The sequence below is a fragment of the Pituophis catenifer genome, unplaced genomic scaffold (genome assembly GCF_029215685.1).
Source record: "Pituophis catenifer annectens isolate HBS135680 unplaced genomic scaffold, rPitCat1.0.hap2 SCAF_4, whole genome shotgun sequence".
Lineage (NCBI taxonomy): Eukaryota > Metazoa > Chordata > Lepidosauria > Squamata > Colubridae > Pituophis > Pituophis catenifer.
Genome location: NW_027256884.1, coordinates 39,980,064 through 40,002,950, shown reverse-complemented (window position 1 = coordinate 40,002,950; position 22,887 = coordinate 39,980,064). Strand labels below are relative to the sequence as shown.

Genomic DNA, 22,887 nt, shown 5'->3' with positions numbered 1-22,887 from the left:
AATATTTAAGGATATCCCTCGGTTCCTTCTGGGACCCATTTGGGTCCATCAGTCTCCAAGGGCAGACTGCTCAAATGAGTCCAGTCAGAGTGGGTGGTGTAAGACAGCCTCAGGGATATCAAGGAGTGATCTGACCATGGTCTTTTTGCTCTCCAAATACTGTTTATTTGCAGGTATTAAAGCTGTTCAGTTTTGAGAACACAAATGTAATCCATAACAAAAAATATTATTTTAAAAAACCAAATACTTATGTACTGCTTGTACAATTGAATATAGATTTCTGTTGGTATCTGGACTGCATATGGGAAAAACTACACTGTACAATCAAACAAAACCAAATTATTATACTGTCTGAACCTGATGGTGTAGTGCTGCTAGGGGCTGTTAGGAGGCTCACAGACTACCAACCCTCTTCTGATGGCTAACTACTACAACTGCCAGGACAACATTCTTGTGTGGCTTTTTTTCTTTACTCTCCCACTGTCTTTAGTTATGGCTTGCATTACAAGCAAAAGAAAAATCCAGAGGTAACAGTCAACTGCTTTCTTTCTGTTAAGTTCTAGTTTAAAAACTAAAAGACTAAAAGGATTGATGCCAATGTAAGTGCCAAAGTCCATTTAATATTATTTTATTTATTTTTATTTTATTAAATTTTTTATATTATATAATATATATTATATTATATAATATAATGATTCTGGGGGTAATTATGCAAAAGGAGAATATAGATTTGGATAAACTTTGAATAAAAGAATTAATTTGAAGAAATAATTAGGGCCAAGCCTGGGAAAAACAGTAGAACAAGGTAAGATTCAGAGAAAAGGGATGATTCCATATCCAGATGTGGAATCCTATAGATTCTCTGAAGCAATGCAAGCTTCACCAGATGTCTATTCACACATTCTAGTATGTGCTATAATCATCCAGTTATTTGCACAGTGAATGTATTACAATTACATAAACTGAACTATAGCATGTAAATATTATATAACTTATTCTCATGAGAAAGAATTTTAAGATTACTATCCAGTGAAAATAAGGTTTTAAAGGTTGAGAGAGATACTAATATATAGAAAATAAGTCTGTTATGCATTCGTTACCTGCAGCAATTTCCTGATTAATAAGTTGGACTTGTAAATTGAAGACCTGTTCATGTGCTTTGCTATGAGAAAGTTTTATTTTTTCTCTTCTGCTTACCATGTAGCAAAGATTCCTTACCTACAGAAAACACAAAATCAAGCACCTGAAAAAGCTTACAAAGTATTTTTTTAAAAAACCATTAAGAATAAATTCCTTGACAAAAGTTTATTTATATCTGTATATTTCATTTACAAAAATGAAATCTAAAGATTCAAATTATATTGAATTAACTTGGCTTAAAACAATTCTTTTTAGAATTCCAGTTGTAACTAACCATGCATAAAAAACTGCTTCACCTGACAATGGACACCCATCTGGTTACAGAGGACTATAAGAATCTCAGGAAGATAACTTTCATTCATCATCTTTGCATCTTATCTTGCAGTTAATGTTGTATAGTTTTATGTTCACCTGAGCACTTTATGATCCCTTTAAAATACTCCAATTTTTCAAAATATTCCCCTTTATAACTCTAATCCCATTTTACTATCCATTCACAAATCATTCTTTTGGATACTTTAAATGTCCATAATGAAAAGATTATCAGTGGCCATCATGTCTGAGAACCAGATTAGTCCCTTTCCTGTTTATTGGAGGTAGTTTTTAAAACTAGAGTTAAAAGGGAAGTCTGTAAAAATCTCATCAATGATGCAGTATCTTCCATTTTAATTATTACTCTATCCCTCATTCTCCAGTACATTTTTTTTTCTTATTGCAACAGCTTCATTTATAACAGCATCAATTACTTACCCTCTCTAAATCCTGTCTTAAATGCATAAACATTCTCATTCGAGTATGAATGCTGTCTTCTTTTGGCTGAACCAAGCCATTTTCTTCATCCTCCTTGGGAGGAAATAATGGTTTATTAAAGTTACTCTTCCTTTTTAATTTCCAGTAATTAAAGGTCAAGTCCACAGTGAGTTTAGGAAGCCCCAGTTCTGCTGCAACGTCATCTATTCTCACAAGTGAGTAGAACTCTTCCTCCAATTCCTGAAGTTTCTGAGCACGCAAACTGGTTTTCTCTCTCTCAGATTGCTTCTGGTCTACTGTGCTCTTGAGGTTCTCTGTATCAGGCATCAAATTTTGCTTGGTTTTGCTATGCTTTAGACAATATGACTTGAACTTGACTTCATCACCATCATCCAGGATTGTTTTCATTTCTAAGCTATGCTCAAAGGCACATGTGACATGAAAGGCAGTGATACAGCTCTTCACAGAGCACTGTTGAAATGAAAACAAATCAAGCATCAACAGACACTGAAAATTCCCTTAATAAAGCTCTCATAATTATAGTGGCCCAATGCCCTCTATTACAGAAAAAAACTCAAGAAACACTGCTTCCAGCAATGCGCTTGTATCTCCCCCCCTCCCCCGAAAGCCTTTGATTACTTCTGGAGTTCCTCCTAAATTGTCCTTCCCAAAACTAGACCACTCTAAACAATTCACCACTTCCTGACACACAGTTAGTAACAATTCAAGATTTTAACAGAACTTTTAAGCTCCTTAAAGAAGTTACGTTTTTCTGTATGTGATCCACAGATCCAAGAAAAAAGCATGTACCAACAGTGAAACATATGCACCCATGCACATGCCAAATTTCTCCCCCACCCTCATCAAATTGGAAACCTTCCACAATCCTACAAATGCCTAATTATCTTGTTTAATGTCCACTTTTTTATCCGAAGACCAAAGATTTCTAAAAACTGTTTACCAGGGAATAAAGCAGCTGCTAAACTTGCATTCTTCCTATTATGAGGAAGATATTTGATACCAATCAGAATGAAATATGCTTGACTAATGAACCATTTCAATTCTTTAAGCTCAAAGATTACAGCATAGAAATCAGCACATACCTGGATACAAGCACCAGTTTTCACTTTGCATAAACTGCAAACTAAAGCCCATCTGCTTGGGGGAATGTGGGACACTTTCGTAATCGGTTCCATCCTTTCTGGACAAGCAATGCTTACCTACAATGTAAAACATTTAATTAAATTTCTGATAAGGTTCTCAGGATAGCTAATACAGTAAAAATATAATAACATACTATAGCTTTTTTGCTCTGAAAGAAGCAGTCACAAGAGGGAACTGATGGAATAATAATCATGATACAAATAGCGCAAATGCCATACTAGCATCAAACTTCAAAGTATCCAGAGATGGGATTTGTATCATGATATGACCTGCACTGTAAATTTTCATCAGTATGGCTCTCTAGGTGTACCACTGGTTTTTAAAGGAAGTTGAGGTTTTGAGCATCACATGTGTCCAACAAAAGACGAGGTTGGTTGAGTATGGCTAGCAGCTGGAGAAGACCCCAAGGTGAACCAACTGGACTCACTCTGACCCAGGTTTTTTTTGCTGATGTCTGTCAATTACTTTTAACTAATATCCAACTAATTGGGCAGATTAATAATAAAAAAGATGTCTAAGAAGGGCAAGTCTCAAAATGGCAAAGGAAGTACGGCTATGAATTGAAGACTGCTGAGTCAACCCTGAACTAGTAGTAAAATGATGGGAGAAAGAGGAAAATGCCCCATATTCTCTCTAAATCCAATCAAATGCAAAAATCAAGAGATATACTTGTAAGGGTTGTATTAAGGTAAAAGAAAAAGCGTAGGACTAAAAAAAAAAAGATAAATTACAATGGAGACAAACTGTTCTTTTTCCAAGATAACAAACTTGTCACACTACAAAGAAGAAAGGTGTTCAAACCTCTAACAGAAGAATTACTTAAAAAAAAAAAGATAAATGGGAGGTTACTTTCATGCCAACTGAATTTCAATCACAAGGAAAATAGTTAGTTTTATACTCTAGAGATTAAACTGTCTTAATAAACCTAAATAATGCTTCATAAAAATTAATAAATAACAAGCTATGAGATTTAAAAGATTCATATAACTTGAGAAGATATGACAATGGAATAATTCAGTTTATATCACTCATAAATTGGTTGCTGTTTGCAACAAAATTATATGATATTGTTTATATTAGTTGACAAATACTTAAGATAAAATAGAGAGGATAGCAAAGTATTATTTGGAAGTTAAAATAAATATTTGGAAGTTAAAATAAAGATGAGTTGGGAAGAAAGAGATGAAAGGTGAGAGCTCAATATAGCACTCACCGTAACTAGTTAGAGCAGGGCTGTCAAACTCATGGCCCATGGGCCGGATGCGTCATGTGCTGGCCATGCCCACGCCCAGTTTGGTGAAGGGGGAAAAAAGTCCCGATACATCACATGATGCCGCCGTGACTTTGACACCCCTGAGTTAAGAGGATCTGATTCATCAACTATGAACTCTATTCACTTGTGTTCTGAATAGTGAGGGTGGGAGGAGTAAGTGGAGAAGGAGATTGGGGGAAGCTGTGAAAGAATAGGGGATGAAAAGGACAGCTAGTCAGAGTAGGACAGTTGGGGTTTCATTGTTGGTAAGTTGTTTTGTAGGAATGGTAAAGAAAACAAGAAGTATAATAGGAGAACAATAGGACGGTTTCATTAAATGCTAGGGGTAAAGCTGTTTCAATAAAAAACCATAATTAATAAATACTAAAATCCTTCAATTTAACTGAAATTGTCTTACAGGAAATATACCGTATTTTCCGGCATATAAGACGACTTTTTAACCCAGGAAAATCATCTCAAAAGTCGGGGGTCGTCTTATACGCCGGGTACCCGAATCTGAGTTGCTGGCGCTGACCGATGACACTTTGGGAGCGCCGGCAACATTGAGGGGAAGCTGTACTCTGAATTAGTTCCAACCTACAAGAGGTGCCAGGCAGTGTGCGGCCCACGAGAAAGGAACGCGTCCCCACTCTACCCCAGAATTCGGGTCACCTTCCTTCCGGATCAGCGCCCGGGCTCGCAGGCGAAGGGTGGGAGTGCGCAGCGTACTTTCCTGGCTTGGCGCCGATCCGGACGGCTGCAGAAGGAACTGGGCACCGGCTGTCATGTCTTTTCTGCTGTGCGGGGTTCAGCACCTGGGCTCCCGGGGTTTAAGCCTCCGGGCCGGCCTGCGCTGCTCCAGGATGTTCGCTTCGGGCTCCTTGGAATCGCTGCTGGGCGGTTCTTCCCGTTGGGGCGATGGTGGGTGGTAGCGATTGGCGTCGATTGCTGCGCACTCCCACCCTTCGCCTGCGAGCCCGGGCGCCGATCCGCTTGGACTGCGGGAGCCACGGCGGTGCTGGCCGGGCTGGGTCTGGTGCGGTGGGCGGAGATGAAGGAGCAGCCTCGGCGGCAGCAGCAGCAACAATTACAACGGGAAAAGCCGTGGGGAAAGGAGGACGAGGAAGATCTGGCAAGGCGATGCGAGCACTTCATGGCTCCTCCGGTGAGCGGATTGCGAGAGCTGCGCGACTGGGGCGGAGACATGCGAAGTCGCATGGAGCTTCTCATAATGGACACGCAGAGCCAGGTGTGCAAGGCGCTGGCCCAGGTCGACCGCGGCACCGCTTTCACCATGGACCTCCTTGGAATCGCCTTGGAATGCTGGAACCAGCTGGTTGCTGCACGGAGCTTCCCCCAGGCATCCAGGGGGATATTACCGACGCTCTGACTTCCCCAGACTGGTGGGGCTCGCCATCAGTGGGGGTCAGCTGGGGAAGTCGGAGCGTCGGTAATATCCTCCTAGATGCCTAGGAGAAGCTCCGCTCAGCAACCAGCTGGTTCCAGCATTCAGCAGCATGCAGCCTTGACTAGATCGGCACAGCTTCCTGTCAATGTTGTCGGCGCTTCCATAGCGTCATCAGTCAGTGCCAGCAACTCAGATTCATGACAAGGCTGCATGGGTGAAGGAAAAAAACCTGGTACAAAATAGCCCTCTTGCCACTACACGTAGCGTAGCCCATTACCTTTCTCTACAGTACAGCAACAATACATACAGTACAGCAACAGTACATACAGTATAGTATACAAATATAACAGTCAAGACCCCATCATGGCTCCACCAGCAAGAAGAAAGAAATATGAAGCCAGTTTTAAACTTAAAGTTGTAAACTTTGCCATGGAACATAATAACTGTGCTGCTGCAAGACAATATGGAGTAACAGAAAAGATGGTTCGGGACTGGAAAGCAAATGTAAAAGCGTTAAAGAGTATGCCAAGGGGTAAGTGTGCATTAAGAAGAGGCACCCCACATTGGCCAGAACTCGAAAAACATGTAGCAGACATGGTGAATGAGCATCGCCAAAACGGTTATGTAGTGACACAAAATAAAATACGTTTGTTTGCACTTCAGTGGGCCAAATCTAACCCAGATCACAGCAACAGATTTAAGGCCACTGTATCCTGGTGTACTAGATTCTTGGAAAGGCATAATTTGGTTCTGAGGCAAAAGACAAAAATTGCACAAAAATTACCTGCAGATCTTGATGCCAAAGTAAATAGTTTCCATCGATACGTAATAAAACAGCGCAAGAAACATGGCTATGCGTTAAGTAGTATCGGAAATATGGATGAAACTCCAATGAATTTTGATATGATTGGAAATAAAACTGTCCATCCAAAAGGTGAAAAAACAATTTTAATTAAAACAACAGGACATGAGAAGTCCAGTTTTACAGTGGTACTAGCATGCACAGCTGATGGCTCCAAACTGAGACCAATGATTATTTTTAAAAGAAAAACAATGCCGAAACTAAAGTTCCCTGTTGGTTGTTTTGTACATGTGAATGAAAAAGGCTGGATGGATGAAGAAGGGGTAAAGCTATGGCTTGATAATATATGGAGCAGGCGACCAGGTGGACTTATTCAAAAACGTAGTCTACTGGTGTGGGATATGTTCAGGGCTCATTTAACTCCCAGCACCAAGCAAAGGCTTGCAAGAATAAACACAGTTGCGGCAGTTATTCCTGCAGGATTGACATCGTTGGTACAGCCACTGGATGTGTGCCTAAACAAGCCATTTAAAGATCGCATTCGAGAACAGTGGAATGAGTGGATGGTTAGCGGTGAAAAGTCATTCACAAAAGGAGGAAACGTGCGTGCTCCACAGTTGGATGTTTTGTGCAAGTTTGTCATAAAAGCCTGGAATGATATTGATGCAGAAACAGTAATCAAGTCTTTCAAGAAGTGTGGCATATCAAATTCATTAGATGGTATGGAGGACGACTACTTGTGGCAAGATGAAGAGGAAGCCGAAGCTGAGACCACACCATCTGATACAGAATTAGATCCATATGATGACTGCCTTACAAATGTATCACAAGATGTCCTTGATGTACTTATGATATCAGATGACGAACAGGAGGATTTTGAAGGCTTTTAAAGGGAAACTGTCACGCCAGCAAAACCTGTAAAAATAGCTTGCAGTTATGATGGGCGTTACTGACTCGCCAGGGACTTGCCCGGCACTGGCTCTCTATTGTTTGTTATCTTCCTCCTATCATAATCAGTTCCAGTTTGGTTGACAGCTTAGAAAACAAACAGCATGGCAGCTCCCATGGGTTTATTGTCTTATCCTTCCTTTCAGCTTTAGAGTGAATTAGGAAAAGTTTAATCCAATTGCACTGTTTTATGTTGACATGTTTGATGACAAACAGCCTTATGTTTATAAGTGACAGTTTTCCTGCTAAGTACCTGCGTGTCATAAGCATTTGAATTAAAATTACCATATTGAAATCATATCTGATGTTTTTTAATTTCTATTTGGTGTTCGTTGGAAGAGGGGTAGTCTTATACGGCGAGTATAGCCCAAACCCTATATTTTAACAGGAAAAGTAGGGGGTCGTCTTATACGCCCAGTCGTCTTATATGCCGGAAAATACGGTATATCAGAAGAATTAGGATAAATATATTGGAAGGAAATTTCTTCCAGAAAGAACTATAGAGGTGGCCATCCTAATAAAGCAGGAAAGATTCAAAAAAAGAGGGAAGATTTACTTTTATTAAAGGGAAGCTCAACAATTGGAGTTAGAAATCTTAAATAAAATTAGCCTGGGAGAATTTTGTTCTAGGAGAAGATTTAAATATTAATGTAGGTACAAATAGAACATTCAGAAGATTGCAGGCTTGGATGCAAATGCATCAAAGAATTGCTCAAAACTGGAATATTCTATATAAACGTTCACTGAGTAATTAGTGCACTAAAGTATGGCCAATTGCTCTTATGAAAAAAATTGCCAATAATATTCATTGCCAATAATACTGACTTCTTAGGGAATTTTAACTGTATCTGGAAAGATTATATATGTTTTAAATAAGTTACACTAATAATTTCTTTTGATAAATTGCTGAAATTGTTTCTTCCTGCCCTATAGAATATTAAAAAAGAAAAATAAAACAAAACAAAAACTAGGGTTCTTGTATCACAGAAATTTTTCGTTGTATATTAACAGTGTAGATAAAAAGACAGCATGTAATTAATATAATCATACCTCTGGAATCCAGAGAGCACAACTCACATGTGCCCACTTAGTACCCGTTCTTGTGGCTTTCATAGCTCCACCCCTCTTTGGACACAAGAGACACTGAGGATGTATACCTAAAACACAAGTACGGCAAAGCCAACTCCCCTCAGGAACCTTTAGGATGCCATAGCATGCCTGGAGATAAAAAAAGAAAACACTGTTTTATATAAGAAAGAAGTATATGTTATTTACCTTTATCCATTTTAACTACAGTAAGTTTTTACACAAATTTATTTTCAAAGGAGAAAAACAATGATCAGGAAAAAAAAAATCACCTTTTCATTAATAAATTACATTTTATTTTATTTTATTCTCAGTGATAAAAACAGAATATCCATCAAGGGCACAGGTGTGGCTTTTCAGAAGAAAAGGGAACTTGGGTAGCAACTTTTCTTCACTCCCAGCCCTTTTTTCAATTTAAATACATACAAACAAGGAATAGACTATGAATATAATGAACAATTCCTTTTGTAAGTATTATTGATTTAGGAAAAGAGCTTTTTGACACCTAAGGATCTTTTTTACATGTTTACACCATTTATAAAATAACTTGGGAAAATACTCTAATTAGGAGTAAAGAATCTCAAAAAGACTGTTTATAGGTAGTTGTATCAGGAATGTACTATTTTTATCCAGTAGGGGGAACTCTTGACCAACCATAAATTTTAAAAAATGAACATCGGTTTTCATGAGTGCTCTAGTGTTATTAACAAGAATCATTCTATGGTTTAAAAACTCATTGCTTTCTGTCCTGTTGCTTTCTCATTGTTCATAGACCTTTTTAGAAGATGATTTTCCTTAATAACTTTATGAATTCTTAAAAATATTAATAGAATCAGACATGGAAATCTAATTTCTTATTCAATGTAAGAATTAATTTAAACCTTCTCCAAGAGATGGCTCCCCAGCTTCTACTTGAATGCAGACATCTCATATGTGCAGCTAAGACGCATTCAGAAATACTCTTCTTTCCTCTGTGACAAGCATAAGATTGATCATTACATTGGCTGCATTCAAGATTTGAATGCCCATCAATATAGACAGTGCAAATCTAGGCATATCTATTCAGAAATCCTGGGTTATTTCCCAAAGCACATACTTAGAAGAGGCATTTAGCGACTTCTCCCCAACACTAAAAAAAGGACAAAATCTTGTCTTTTTAGGTCTGATCCAGTTGTGGACTGTACTCATCTACCCTAACATTCACCGGAAGAAATAACGGCTATTCAGATCTCAATTTCTGGGAAGAGTTAAAGCAAGACACAGAAGTACTCTACTGCTGATTTCCAAAGAATGCCTTCTGTGACTCTTCTTGCTTGACCCTTCTCCTAGGGCCTGGAAAACATGTAATGCTTTTTACAAGTTGCATTGCTAGTTTAGTGACTAATACTAAAATAGGACAAATGGCAACTGAACATTTGTACATTACTCTGCCACACATTCTGGAATGTGATTGGTGGACAGACAATGCGGAGTGCGAGGACACTATATGCCAGGGAAGGAATCTTGAACTCAGTGGACCATCCAGTCAGAGGTGCGGCAAAGGTTAAATTGTGGGGAATATTAAGGTAAGATGTTTCTGTATCAGCATATTTTCTATCCTTTCAAGGACGGAAGAAAAAAATATATTGCAAAGGATGTGAGAAGCAGACATTTGACTCAATTTTAATACTTCTTTTCCTCCCCCTATATCAGGGGTGTCAAACTGGCGGCCCGCAGGCAGGATGTGTCACACGCAGGCCATGCCCACCCCAGATCCGCGAAGGGAAAAAACATTGCGATATGTCACGTGATGGCAATGTAATGCGGCAATTTTGACACCCATGCCCTGTATGATGACCTGAACTGCAGACTGCACATAAAGTGAGATAACGTGCACATAGTAGGATGAAATTATTACTTCCAATGATGGAAACGAGAAGTTCTAGTGAGGTAACTGAAAGTTGGATTTGAATGCTTTGTTTGAATACTTTGAATGCACTATTTTTTTTAGTGCCATCTCCTGCTGAAACAGTCAGCAATAATCAATGCTGTTTGTTATTTGATGTTTTTGTCCAAAAAGCTGTACTTTTGCTTAACCATGGATGTAGACATTTTTTTAGCTAGGATGTTGGTCATTTTTGTATTTTATACATTATACCCTCAGCATGTGCTTTTCTGTACAGTAATACTTAGTTCAGAGATTTTATTTATAATAATTACTTTTATTGTCTTCTGATTTATATTTAGTCCACAAATTTTGATTAACATTTGCAAACATTGCTCAATATTTACTAATAAAACAGTATCTGAATAAATTATTACTGTATCTTCTTGGCATGCTTCTGAATCTTCTTTGAAAATAACTTCAGAATGTACCGTATTTAAAGTTCAACAATGGCAATGCACATTCTTACCACACATAATCTCTGAAATAATTTTCTTCTTTTTCAACTTTAAAAACTGCTGTTTGTTTCCAATATAAATTCATAACGATGCATGTGTCTCTACCATCCAACCCTGTCTTTTTCAATATATTTAGTTCCACTAAATTAAATGCATTTCCATACAATTTTCAATACAAATAAATATCCACTTTCATATCTCTACAACGTTTTACTACTTTTTCATATGCTAAAAAGAACATTCCTGCTACCTAATACATTCCTGAATCCAAGTTATCAAAACAATTTCACATTTCTGAAAAATCCTCTTGTTTATGTTTGGAAGAACATTTAAAAATATCACTCACCAAGGCTATCATAGAGATTCGTTACATCTGTATGTTTGTCTTAGACTGGGCTTCCAGTGTGCTCACAGATACAAGTCAAGGTGCTGGTAGTTCTGTTTAAAGATCTGTATGGCTTGGGATTGGGTTATTTATCCAATCTGGCAAGGGATAGGCTTTGGGTACCAATAGCTGAGGAATTTCAGCTAGTGGGGTCCAGGCAAGCCTTTTCTGCTATAGTGCCTGCCTTTTGGAACATCTTCCCACAAAGATCAAATTAGCCCTGACTCTGCTTGCCTTTTGTAAGACTTAGAAAAGTTGGGTTTGTATCTGAGTGTGGAGTCCCAGGTGTGTGAGGGAACTGATTCTAGTTATGTTAATAGAAGCTGCTATGTGTTTCTATTTTTGTATTATGTCTTTTATCTGTTTTATTGTAAAATATCCCAAATGTAACCTATATAAAACAGCTAAACAAACAAACACAATACAATACAGTACAATACAAAAAGTTATTCCAGGTATATTTCCAGGTATGTAATATATTCATAGTTTGTGTATACTGTAATTTCATTTATTTTTAATGCATATATTTAGCTTCCAATATTTCAGTTTCACTACATCTATCACTTATCAATTTTTCTTTGCACTTCAAATTTTTCTCCTGACTTCTCCTGGTACATTTTTGAATATTTTCACCTGTTTTTTGTTTTTAAAAAATGTGATTGTTCCCCTTGTTCTAAAATTTTGTTTTGTCATAACATCCCTTCTTTTATGACAATTTACATCAATGATTTACTGTAAGTTTTCCTTCACTTCATTCATGCTGTTGTTCATATTTTTCACGTTTCATAATAATCTTTATATTTTCTATGATAAATTTTGGATCCTTGGAGTCTTCTCCTTTTATTGCTAATATTTTCTTTTGTCCTCTATCAGAGATATTTCCTGATGGCAGATTTCATCAGAATATATTTTTGTTACTCAGTAACATTTTATACATACATACATACATACATACATACATACACACACACACACACACACACACACACATATATATATATATATAATTTATTTGTTTGTTTGTTTGTTCAATTTATATGCCGCCTTTCTCCGAAGACTCAGGGTGGAGTAACATTTTGCTAATGTTACCATTAACTGTCCAAAGCTACTGATTCAACAGAGCTTATACTGTACCACTGTATTATACGTAATGGTCATCTGACTACATAACAAAATCTCATGTTTCCTTATACTTAGCATATTTTCAAAAACTACTTAAAAATCCTTACTCTGAAAAAAAAAGGCTGAATGTTGCATTTATATTGGCAAAGAATTAAACCTAACAAACCTGATGCACACAGATGTTACATTTATCACAAAACACCATATCATTTCCATCTTCACTATCCGGAGATCGGCATACATCACAGATTACATCTTCATCATATTCTATACCAAGCCCTTCCTCTGTTTCAATGGCATGGTTCATATTTTCATGACAGTGACGTTCCAGGACTTCTACCATTTTCTCCATGGTATTTTCATCAAGCTGCCCATATCCTGCCAAATGGTAAAAATTACCATTAAAAATGGTACATTGAATATTGCCCCAATTAAGTCTCTTCAAATCTTTCATTTTTGAAGCATAATGATGCTGATTTTTACTTTAACATGAGCTTATCAGAGTGGTGTTTTTCTTAAATATAGAATTAGTTTTGTTCTCTACCATAATCATGGGAAGAAAGGTAAAAAACCACAAACAATGCCAAAAATAATAAAGAAGATATGATATCAGGGGAAGATTTTTTTTAAAAAAGGCAGTAGAAGACAAAGGAGTTCTATCTTGAGCCAACCCCCCCCAATACACGATATTCATGATATTTCTTTCTTTTTTTAATTTGTAATCTGACCTGATCAGAGATAATTCACTGTTCTATGTTTCTAACCAATAAACTAAGAAACTTCATGTAAATAATAATAAAATATATGGTTCAAATTAGGCCAATCTACATTTAGTAGATATTTTCTAAACTCCACTTAAGGGGTTCAGCAAGCTTACATTCTGGTTTTATAAAGAGAGATGACTCCCTTATACAAATCTTATTGTGCCTTATAACACTGCCTTGAGTCCCAAAGACTTTTCCAATTAGGAATGGAGGAAAAAGGGCCGTTTGTGACAGATATAAATGCAGGTAAATTTAGCTTTAGTCAGGAGGCAATCTCATTAAAATAACTTGTCACTAACAGATGCAAAAATCAGAATTGTGCATTACTACATCAGTTTGCATTATTGCAAACTAACGAAATAGGTTTTTAAGCACATGATTGTAAAGAATTATGATGTACTCTACTGGATGCCACTAATTTCAAGCTAGATGATATATTATTAGTACAACTTATCCTAATTTTACAGTTCATGCTAACATCTTTACATATGAAACAAATTCTAGATCTATATACTACTAAACTATCATTTCTGTAACTATTAACTGGGTGAAATGGATAAAATGTTTTCAACCAAGGTACTTCATATGGGCTAACTTACAGAATGTGTCAAAAATCTGGGACCCATGAAGCCTGTGGAACTGAAATCTGGCAAATTTTATAAAATATGTTATGTTCTAAAAATTATCATACAACAGTTTATGACACAATACAAAATGTCATAAAACATTACTTGTGCTGTTTGGATGTGCTATACAATTCAACATGGACTATTTTCAAGACAGATACATCTCCAAATATATCCCAACTTTTCCAATGAAGCAGTACAACAGAAGTTCTGTTATTACTGAAGGCATTGAGGAATCTGGTAAGGAAATATCTCTGAAAGGATGACTCAACAGATCAGAAATTATCCAGTATTCTTTAAAACTCTACAAACCTATAGTACTGGGAAAGAATGATAAAACCAAATATCAGTGTATGTATATTTTATTTCAGAACATTTGTTACATTATCAAATGTTGAACAAATTATTACTTTTGCTTTCTCACCCATTTCAGCAAGTTCCTCATTTACTTCCTGAAGCCAGACGATATCCATGTCATCCAAGTCATATCGACACATTGATTCTGCCAATTCTACAATGTTGATGTACCCAGGTTCAGCAGACTCTTGGCTTGAACAACGGATGTACTTTCTGGGCCTTGTATAAAGTACTTGCTTTACTTTTTCTGCTACAATTCTAAGCAGCAAAACACTATAGTGAGCTACAAATCCTCTGGTGGAAGAATTTTTGAAAATCAAGTAACAATGACAAGGTATTCAATTTCTTAGGACCCTTAAGTCAAAGGACAGAGTGTTCACAATTTTAAATTTTTCATAATATTGTTATTTACCAAAGAATCACCTATGGATAATTTATTTGATTGGTAACAATTTGTTGGTTCATTCAACCAGGACCAGTAATGATGCTGGTTGAATGACAATAGTATGCTTAAACAAAAACGTAACATAAGCAAAATCAATACTGAATTACCATAAAGAGAAGTACTTCCTAAAAATCTGCCTTGAATTATGGCCATTAAATACATACAAAAACATTAGTTCAGCTTTGAAATAATAAAATAAATAAAGGATTGTAATGATCTGGTGTTGGTACATCCTATCATCTAGAATTGTTAAGTCTGTTTAGGTGTCATCTGTCAAAATAGAACTACCCTGGCATGCCTAGATGAAATGGAATTAAGATTAGCATTCAGAGGTTTTCTGGATATGACTGCAGACCAAACTGGTTACAAAGATGGTTTTTTAGACATCCATAGGCCACATGCAGTAACAAGGTGCTTGGAAGAAGGGAGCCAACAGCCCAAAGATTTCACAAAATGCTTTTTTTTTTGGAAGCACCAGAAATTCTATCTGACCTAAAAACCACTGCAAAAAAGACCTGCTGAAGTAAACTGTATAAATTGCTGCAGTCAGTTCTGCTTATCAGACAGCATTTCTCGGCACTCCCTCTGGGTTAAAATTTAAAAACTGCCTTCATTTATTTTTTATTATTTTCTGCTTACTAAAAATGGAAGCAATACATGTTTTATTTCTACAAAATGGAATATATTGCAGCTGATAACCATCATAAGATAGTAAGACGTTAATATTACTTGGGATGGAAGCACAAAAATTATGTGCTTTATTAAGGCACACATGTTTAACAGAAATACCTGAGAGAAGGTTGGGGAATAGTTTCTGGGCTTGCAGGGACTTGCACACCCTTTTCCCATTCTTGTTTCCATGTATCTGCAAACAAGTAATATTCATCTGGGTTAATATGATGAGAGTCTGGGAGTTTCATGGCACTGATGAGGTCTTTTCGAAACACCTGAAGGCACAGTGAGAAATAAATAATCCATTAAAACTTCATTTTTTAAATTTAATGATAAAAATCTACTAATGTATTACACAAAAAAGCCTTCAAAACCACATGATTAAGCTTGTGGCAAGCATGGCATCCTAATTAATGTTTGTTTGTTTTTTACTATCTCTGCATTACAATTTTAGCACAAGAAATATAACTACCATATTTTTCGGAGTATAAGATGCACTTTTTCCCCCCATAAAAGAGGGTGAAAATTTGGGTGCATCTTATACACAAATGTAGCCCCGCCTACCCGCCAGCCCCCCCGGAAAATGGAGCGTGCGGAGGCGGCAATAGGCTATGGCAATCCCTGCAGCCTGAAACAGCTGATCTTTAGGAGGCCGATCCAACTGACAATCAGCTGCTTGTGCTAATCAGGATGTGCTGAACCTGAAATTGAAATGGGCTGTTTGCTGTAAGGAGGCAATTTGCTGTGAGGCAGAGAGATTTTTTGTTGTTGTTGTTGTTTTCTTTCCCCAAAAAGGTAGGTGCGTCTTATAGTCCTTAATTTCTTATACTCCGAAAAATATGGTAATATTTATTTATATTTTCATAAGTTGATCCAATCTATGAGCATGCAACCAGAAAAATAAAAAACCAAAAGTAAACAGGAAATAATTAACCATCCCAACACAATGCATGGAGATGTGTGTCCAAAACAATCAATCTAACAAGATTCAAAGCACAGTGGAATAAAACTGTTTTGGCAGCTGTACAAGGAATGGTGTTGCACAGGCCTCAAAAAAGAACAATGTGCCATAACATGCAAGCTCTTACAGACAAGCCCTGCTGTCTTGCCAAGCCCTTGTGAATTTTCTATGGGAGAGGATTTGCCATCATCATAAAATATTTTTACTGGACTAGCAGATTTTATCTTGATAAGGCAGTGCCTTTTATCCTGTGCTTGCCATTTACTTATAATCAGAACTTTGAATTGAGCCCAGAACTTTACAACTAGCAGATAGTCCTCAAGTTACAACTGTAATGGAGCCTGTCCATTAAGGTTAGAAGTCATAACCATCGCAAAATGGATTGGTCCCGTGACTGACCCGATTTTATGATGATTTTTGCAGCAACTATAAACCAATGTCTTTCATTTAGTTTGGCATACCTGTCAGTATCCTGAAATAAACTTTATAAATTGTAAGTCTAAATAAATTGATCGTTCATTCATATTAATATATATTCAACAGTAAACAAAAATATTGGGATATGAAGAAGCAAACATTTAGGTATAATAGTAAAATATTATGAATCAAATAAAATCTTACCTCAGCAGGCTTCTTTTGTTCATTTGTTGGTGTTTTTGATTTGCTTCTGTATTTAGAACAAAAGGAGAAAGAAGTAGAAGGACCTATATGAACAGCAAAAAAAGGAAGAGAATGAAAAGGAAGAAAGTTGAAATTTGACCACAACAGAGACTGTTAAAGCAAAATTTATTAAATATTTGTTTAATAAATCATAGTAACGTTTGCAGATAAGAAAAAATGTACTGCCTTCTTTGCTCAATTTCTGATTTTTCATCTAATTTTTGTAGAAGTACAAAAGCAAGAATTTCTAAATAACCCAAACATATCAAAATATCAATTTATGTTCGCTGAAAAAAGGCAACACATATCTGGCAACACATTTCCCATACCCTGGGGTATATGGGAAATTTTCTCAAATATAATTTTTGCAGACATGTATATTTTAGATGACGACAATATGTGCATAATTTTTATTTATGAAATGGGGGAAAGGTGATGTTTGTGTTTCTGGATACTTTTAATGGAATATGCATTTGTCTGCATTTTAAAGGTTTATTCTTCCATGAGATTTGTGATTTTTTTTTTCTAAAATATGTTTGTGAGGAATGATGTTGTGGTTTGTTGCAACTATGTGTGAGGGGCAAAGATATTCATATTCATTTATACTTTTCATTCTGTAAACCGGGCATTCTGTTCAGCTTTGGCAAGGCATGCATATATGCCTTCAGATTTGGAAATTAGGGGCCTGACTCTTCCTTGAATTCAGAGAGGAGCAGAGCAAGGGGGGAAAAAAAAACATCTCAAGAGGAAGAGCCAGAGAGCACAGTTCAGCCTTTTTAAAATTTTTGGCTTATATCTCAATTGACTGCCAAGAGGCTTGAGCATTCCACAAATCAGAAATGAGTCATCGACCAGCTTCAGAAAGCAAATTATAATAAAAGAAGCCTTAATTGGTGCATCAAACCTCTATTTCAAACATTGGTATTTTGCCAGAACTACACTACAGTTCATTGTCCGAAGTGAGTTCAAATATTCAAATAAATTAGACGACAAAAAAAATTGTGTTACCGTTAAATGTAAATTAGACCAACATATACTTAAATTTCCTAAAATTATCGGAAATATGCACCATGTTCTAACAATGTTGTCTGCTGCAATCATAACTATTTCCATTGTTAGGAAGCAGATAAACAATTAGGTAAAAGTTGCCCTAAAATCATTCTTTTGTTATAGATTCAAGTGGTAAATGGCTAGTGAAAGGAAATATTCTATAGTTCCAAACTAGCAATTCTTGACTTCCCTACATCTTGATTCATTAACCATAAACAAGAATATCTATAAAGTACTGTTCTGGGTATATTTTGGGTATATATATTTCTGGGTAAACCAGCAAATTTCCTTTGGAAAACAGAAGCTTCAGGATTACATATTAGAAAACATGCAACCTGTTAGAATTATGCAGCTTTTTACATTCTACAAAGGCTCTGAAGAAACTGCATTTAATAGTTACATTTAACTTCACTTTGTAATGTTTCTAATTTTGTTTTGATCCTCTCTGATATTACTAAATACCACAGCACACAAAAGGAAATGAAATCGGACAAAAAATGCAATTCTCTTTAAACTGTATAACAGTTTGCCCTCAAACCAAAGAAAGAAACCACAGGAAGAGTTACAGATCAAAGGAAGATTAGATCACTTTATTTACTTTCATTGTCTGAACTGTCACTGCTGCTTAGATGCCTGTGGCGTTTCATCCTGACGCATCCTATAGAGTGAAAACAAACAGTTAGCAAAATTCTTCCTGCAAGGGAAGTATGCAGCCAGATGCCTTAATTCTGCACCCAGAATTAGTTTTGCTGTGCAATAAAATACAAAGATATCTTATTTATTTATCACATGTATATAGCTGCTTAATAACAAAGTAACTGTAGTGTACAGTATTAAAATCAAATTAAGAACAATAAGGCAGAAAATAGTAAACATTTCAAAAGAATAAAAATATTTTCTCAATCATACTGCATAGCCACAAGGGACTCATCCCCCAATCTTACCGAACGTTTCAGGAAAACCCATGTTTTAAGGTTCTATTTGAATGAAACCAAGATAATGGTAATGCAGATCTCAGGGCAGGGGAGGGGAGGGGAGGGAGGGGGGGGGAGGGGAGGGAGGAATGCTGTTCTAGAGTCCAGGTGCAACAACAGAGAAGTTAACATTCTGGGTCACAAGAGATAACATTGTTTACAGACACTGTCCAGGCAAACTGTATTAAAGCATCCATTTAAACCAACTGCATCAGTTAAAATACACATTAAGATAAAGTAAATTCCCCCAGATTCCTGTTAATAACAATTATTTCAAATACAGATTTTCCCCCTTTTCCCCCCCTCCTCCCTAACCCCCCCCTCCCCCTCCCCTCCCCCTGTGGCTTCTCCAAAATAAAACCCAAATTAGTAACAGATTATATAATACTTTACCATCCTTTTTACTCCACCCACCATATGCTGACCCTTTCTTTCTAACAATATTATTATATCCCCCTTATACTATACATTTCAAAGCAACATTCAACTGTAAAATTATATAATAAATCCTGATTTAGCAATTTCTACTCATAATCTATCCATTTCCTCCTCCCCATGCATATATTATTTATTTATTTATTTATTTATTTATTTATTTATTTATTTATTTATTTATTTATTTATTTATTTATTAATTAATTATTTATAATTCATATATGTATACCGCCCTACTCCCGAAGGACTCAGGGCGGTGAACAGCCAGAATAAAATACAAAGACATACAAAAGTTAAAAAACTATTAAAAACAGATTAAATAATTTAGGCTCAAAGAACAAATTAAGACATCCAATTTATCTAAAAAACATTTAAAACCCAATTTAAAACCCAATTTAAAACGGAGAGTTAGGCCAGACCAGCCTGTTGGAATAAAAACATTTTTAGGGCGTGGCGGAAGATGCGTAAGTCTTGGATCCTCCGTATCTCCGGGGGGAGCTCGTTCCAGATGGCAGGTGCCCCCACAGAGAAGGCTCTCCCCCTGGGGGCCGCCAGTCGACATTGTTTGGCCGACAGCACCCTGAGGAGCCCCTCTCTATGGGAGCGAACTGGTCAGTAAGAGGCTACTGGTGGCAGAAGGCGGTCTCGTAAGTACCCTGGTCCTAAGCTATGGAGCGCTCTAAAGGTGGTAACCAGAACCTTGAAGCGCACCCGGAAGACCACTGGGAGCCAGTGCAGCTCGCGCAGAAGGGGGGTCACATGGGAGCGCCACATTGCTCCTGTCACCACCCGCGCAGCCACATTCTGGACCAGTTGGAGCCTCCGGGTGCTCCTCAAGGGGAGCCCCATGTAGAGAGCATTGCAATAATCCAGGTGTGAGGTGACAAGGGCGTGAGTGACCGTGCATAACGAGTCCCGATCCAGAAAGGGACGCAACTGGCGAATCAGGCGAACCTGATAAAAAGTCCTCCTGGCCACGGCCGCCATATGCTCTTCTAAAGACAGCCGCGAGTCCAAGAGGATGCCCAAGTTGCGAACCCCATCTGTGAGGGCCAACGACTCCAGGCACCGGGACATCACCTCGAGGGCATCATTGGGGTGGTCTGGGGTGGAGATGTACAGCTGGGTGTCATCAGCGTACTGATGGTACTTCACCCCAAAACCACGGATGATCTCACCCAGCGGCTTCACATAAATGTTGAACAGAAGGGGCGAGAGGACCGATCCTTGCGGCACCCCACATACAAGGGGCCTCGGGGTCAACCTCTGCCCCCCTGTCAACACAAACTGCGACCGGTCGGAGAGAAAGGAGGAGAACCACTGTAAAACAGTGCCCCCCACCCCCAACCCTTCCAACCGGTGCAGCATGATACCATGGTCGATGGTATCAAAAGCCGCTGAGAGGTCTAATAGGACCAGGACAGAGGAGCAACCCCTGTCCCGAGCCCTCCAGAGATCATCAACCAATGCGACCAATGCCGTCTCTGTGCTGTACCCGGGCCTGAAGCCCGACTGGAACGGATCTACATAAGTCGATTCATCCAGGTACTGAGGCAGCTGTCGTGCAACCACACTCTCAACAACCTTCGCAACAAAGCGAAGGTTGGAGACAGGACGATAATTTGCTAACACAGCCGGGTCCAGGGAGGGCTTCTTGAGGAGGGGCCTCACCACCGCTTCTTTCAAGGTGGCGGAAAAGACACCCTCACTCAAAGAAGCATTTATAATCCCCTGGAACCAGCCTCGCGTCACCTCCTGGGAAGCCAGTACCAACCAGGAGGGACACGGGTCCAATAAACATGTGGCCGCACTCAGTGTGCTCAGTATCCTGTCCACGCTTTTGGGAGTCACAGGATCAAACTCTTCCCATATAATATTCTCAGGACCTGCCCCTGTTATCTCCCCTGATTCCTGTTAATAATAATTATTTCAAATACATACATACATATATATATATATATATATATCTTAATTCAAATCTTTTACGTATATTAATATAACATAACATCCCGTTTCCTAAACTAAACAATCAATAAGCTAACCTATCTCCACCCACTTTCCTACAGGTCTACCATACATAATATTTTCAATATCTTTGTTCTTCTGCCCATACCACTAAAAAAAAATATTTCCATATATAAATAAAATCCTCAAATGACTTTAAACTTGTAATCCATATGATATCTTCTGTAATGTCTTTCAACTGGATTGTTAATTCCATCACCCATGTTAGGGTAACATCAAATTCTAATTCCAACAGTATGTTCGGTATCTTCAATTACCATCTGCCCCCATCAATAATAAATGTTTTCATATATCAAAAAACCACCTGAGTGACTTTATATTTATATTCCATATAGTGTCTTTTGTAATGTCTTTCATCTAGATTATTCATTCCAACCACCGTGTAAGGGGAACAACCAGGTCTTCTGCATGCCCCAATCCCATAGTTCTCTTGCCTTGTAGCTCAGCATAAATGTAATCCATTTGTCAAAGAGTCCAGAATAGAAAGTTCCAATCCACTCAATTTAAGGCCATCTTCCACATCCCAAAAGTACAGCACTGAAGAGATCTGTCACTCTCCTCAAAATAGTATAAACCAATACTTTGCCTCAGCTATATTTTCATGTATTTAATCGTCTCTTAAGTAACTGGCATTACACTGTTGTTTAGTCTAAAAGTTTTTATTTTTGTAGGACCTGCTTCTTCTCTTAACTTTTTGTGGCTTAGATCTCCATCCTGGTTGCCTTTCTATGAGTTGTATATCAACTGATTGATTTCCATGCTGGTCTGTAACTTGATAAGTCATCACATTAGAATCCAAAGCCGCCTCTCTTGTATTTATAGGTAATCCAACTATAACCGCTGAAGGAGAATCCAAAAGCGGCTCATCCAAAAAGGCCTCTGTAACTTGTTGTTTTTCCATTACCTCCACCTCCATCTGCTTAGCCTGGGTTTCAATCTCTTGTTGATTTTGCTTTTCTTTATTCCCCTCATGTGTTATACATGGAGATGTTGAATCCATTTTAAGAACCTTATAATAAAATTCTTCCGCTTTTTCAACAGTATTTAGTTGATATCTTTCTCCTTGATATCTCAATATTATTCCAACTGGAGCATCCCACCTAAATGGGATTTTTTGTTTCTTTAGCTCAGTCACCAAAAATCCAAAATCCTTTCTATCTTTTAACATCTTGGGCGGCAGCTCTTTAAATATCCAAATCTTCCTTCCATGCATTTCAAGAGTGGAGTTAAAAGACTTTTGCACAGTATCATTTCTTATTCCTTTTATTGGTAAAGTAAATCACCATATCTCTAGGCAACTGCCTTTGCTTTGCCAACCAAGAATTTGCTCTGTAGGCCTTATCAATCTTACAGGATACCTCTTCAGGACTAACCTGTAAAATCCCAGCCAGAACTTCAGCAGACATCTTTCTCAAATCTTCTTTTTTATTTTCCTGTATTCCCCTAATTCTGACCGCAAATTCCATAAATCTGAATTGC

The 22,887-nt window shown here is 37.6% G+C and overlaps 1 protein-coding gene across 1 annotated transcript in view; it reads right to left on the bottom strand.

The window, feature by feature from the left end:
- Nucleotides 1-22,887, bottom strand: part of JADE3 (jade family PHD finger 3) — a 49,627-nt gene that overhangs the window by 3,261 nt on the left and 23,479 nt on the right. The window contains exons 2-10 of the mRNA XM_070943401.1: nt 18,573-18,632; nt 16,886-16,968; nt 15,421-15,578; nt 14,254-14,444; nt 12,606-12,817; nt 8,515-8,682; nt 2,994-3,110; nt 1,891-2,361; nt 1,101-1,218 (exon numbers count right to left, since the gene is read on the bottom strand). Of these exons, the coding sequence (XP_070799502.1) occupies nt 1,101-1,218; nt 1,891-2,361; nt 2,994-3,110; nt 8,515-8,682; nt 12,606-12,817; nt 14,254-14,444; nt 15,421-15,578; nt 16,886-16,968; nt 18,573-18,621 (1,567 nt within the window). The 5' untranslated portion in view covers nt 18,622-18,632. The remainder of the gene's footprint in view (nt 1-1,100; nt 1,219-1,890; nt 2,362-2,993; nt 3,111-8,514; nt 8,683-12,605; nt 12,818-14,253; nt 14,445-15,420; nt 15,579-16,885; nt 16,969-18,572; nt 18,633-22,887) is intronic.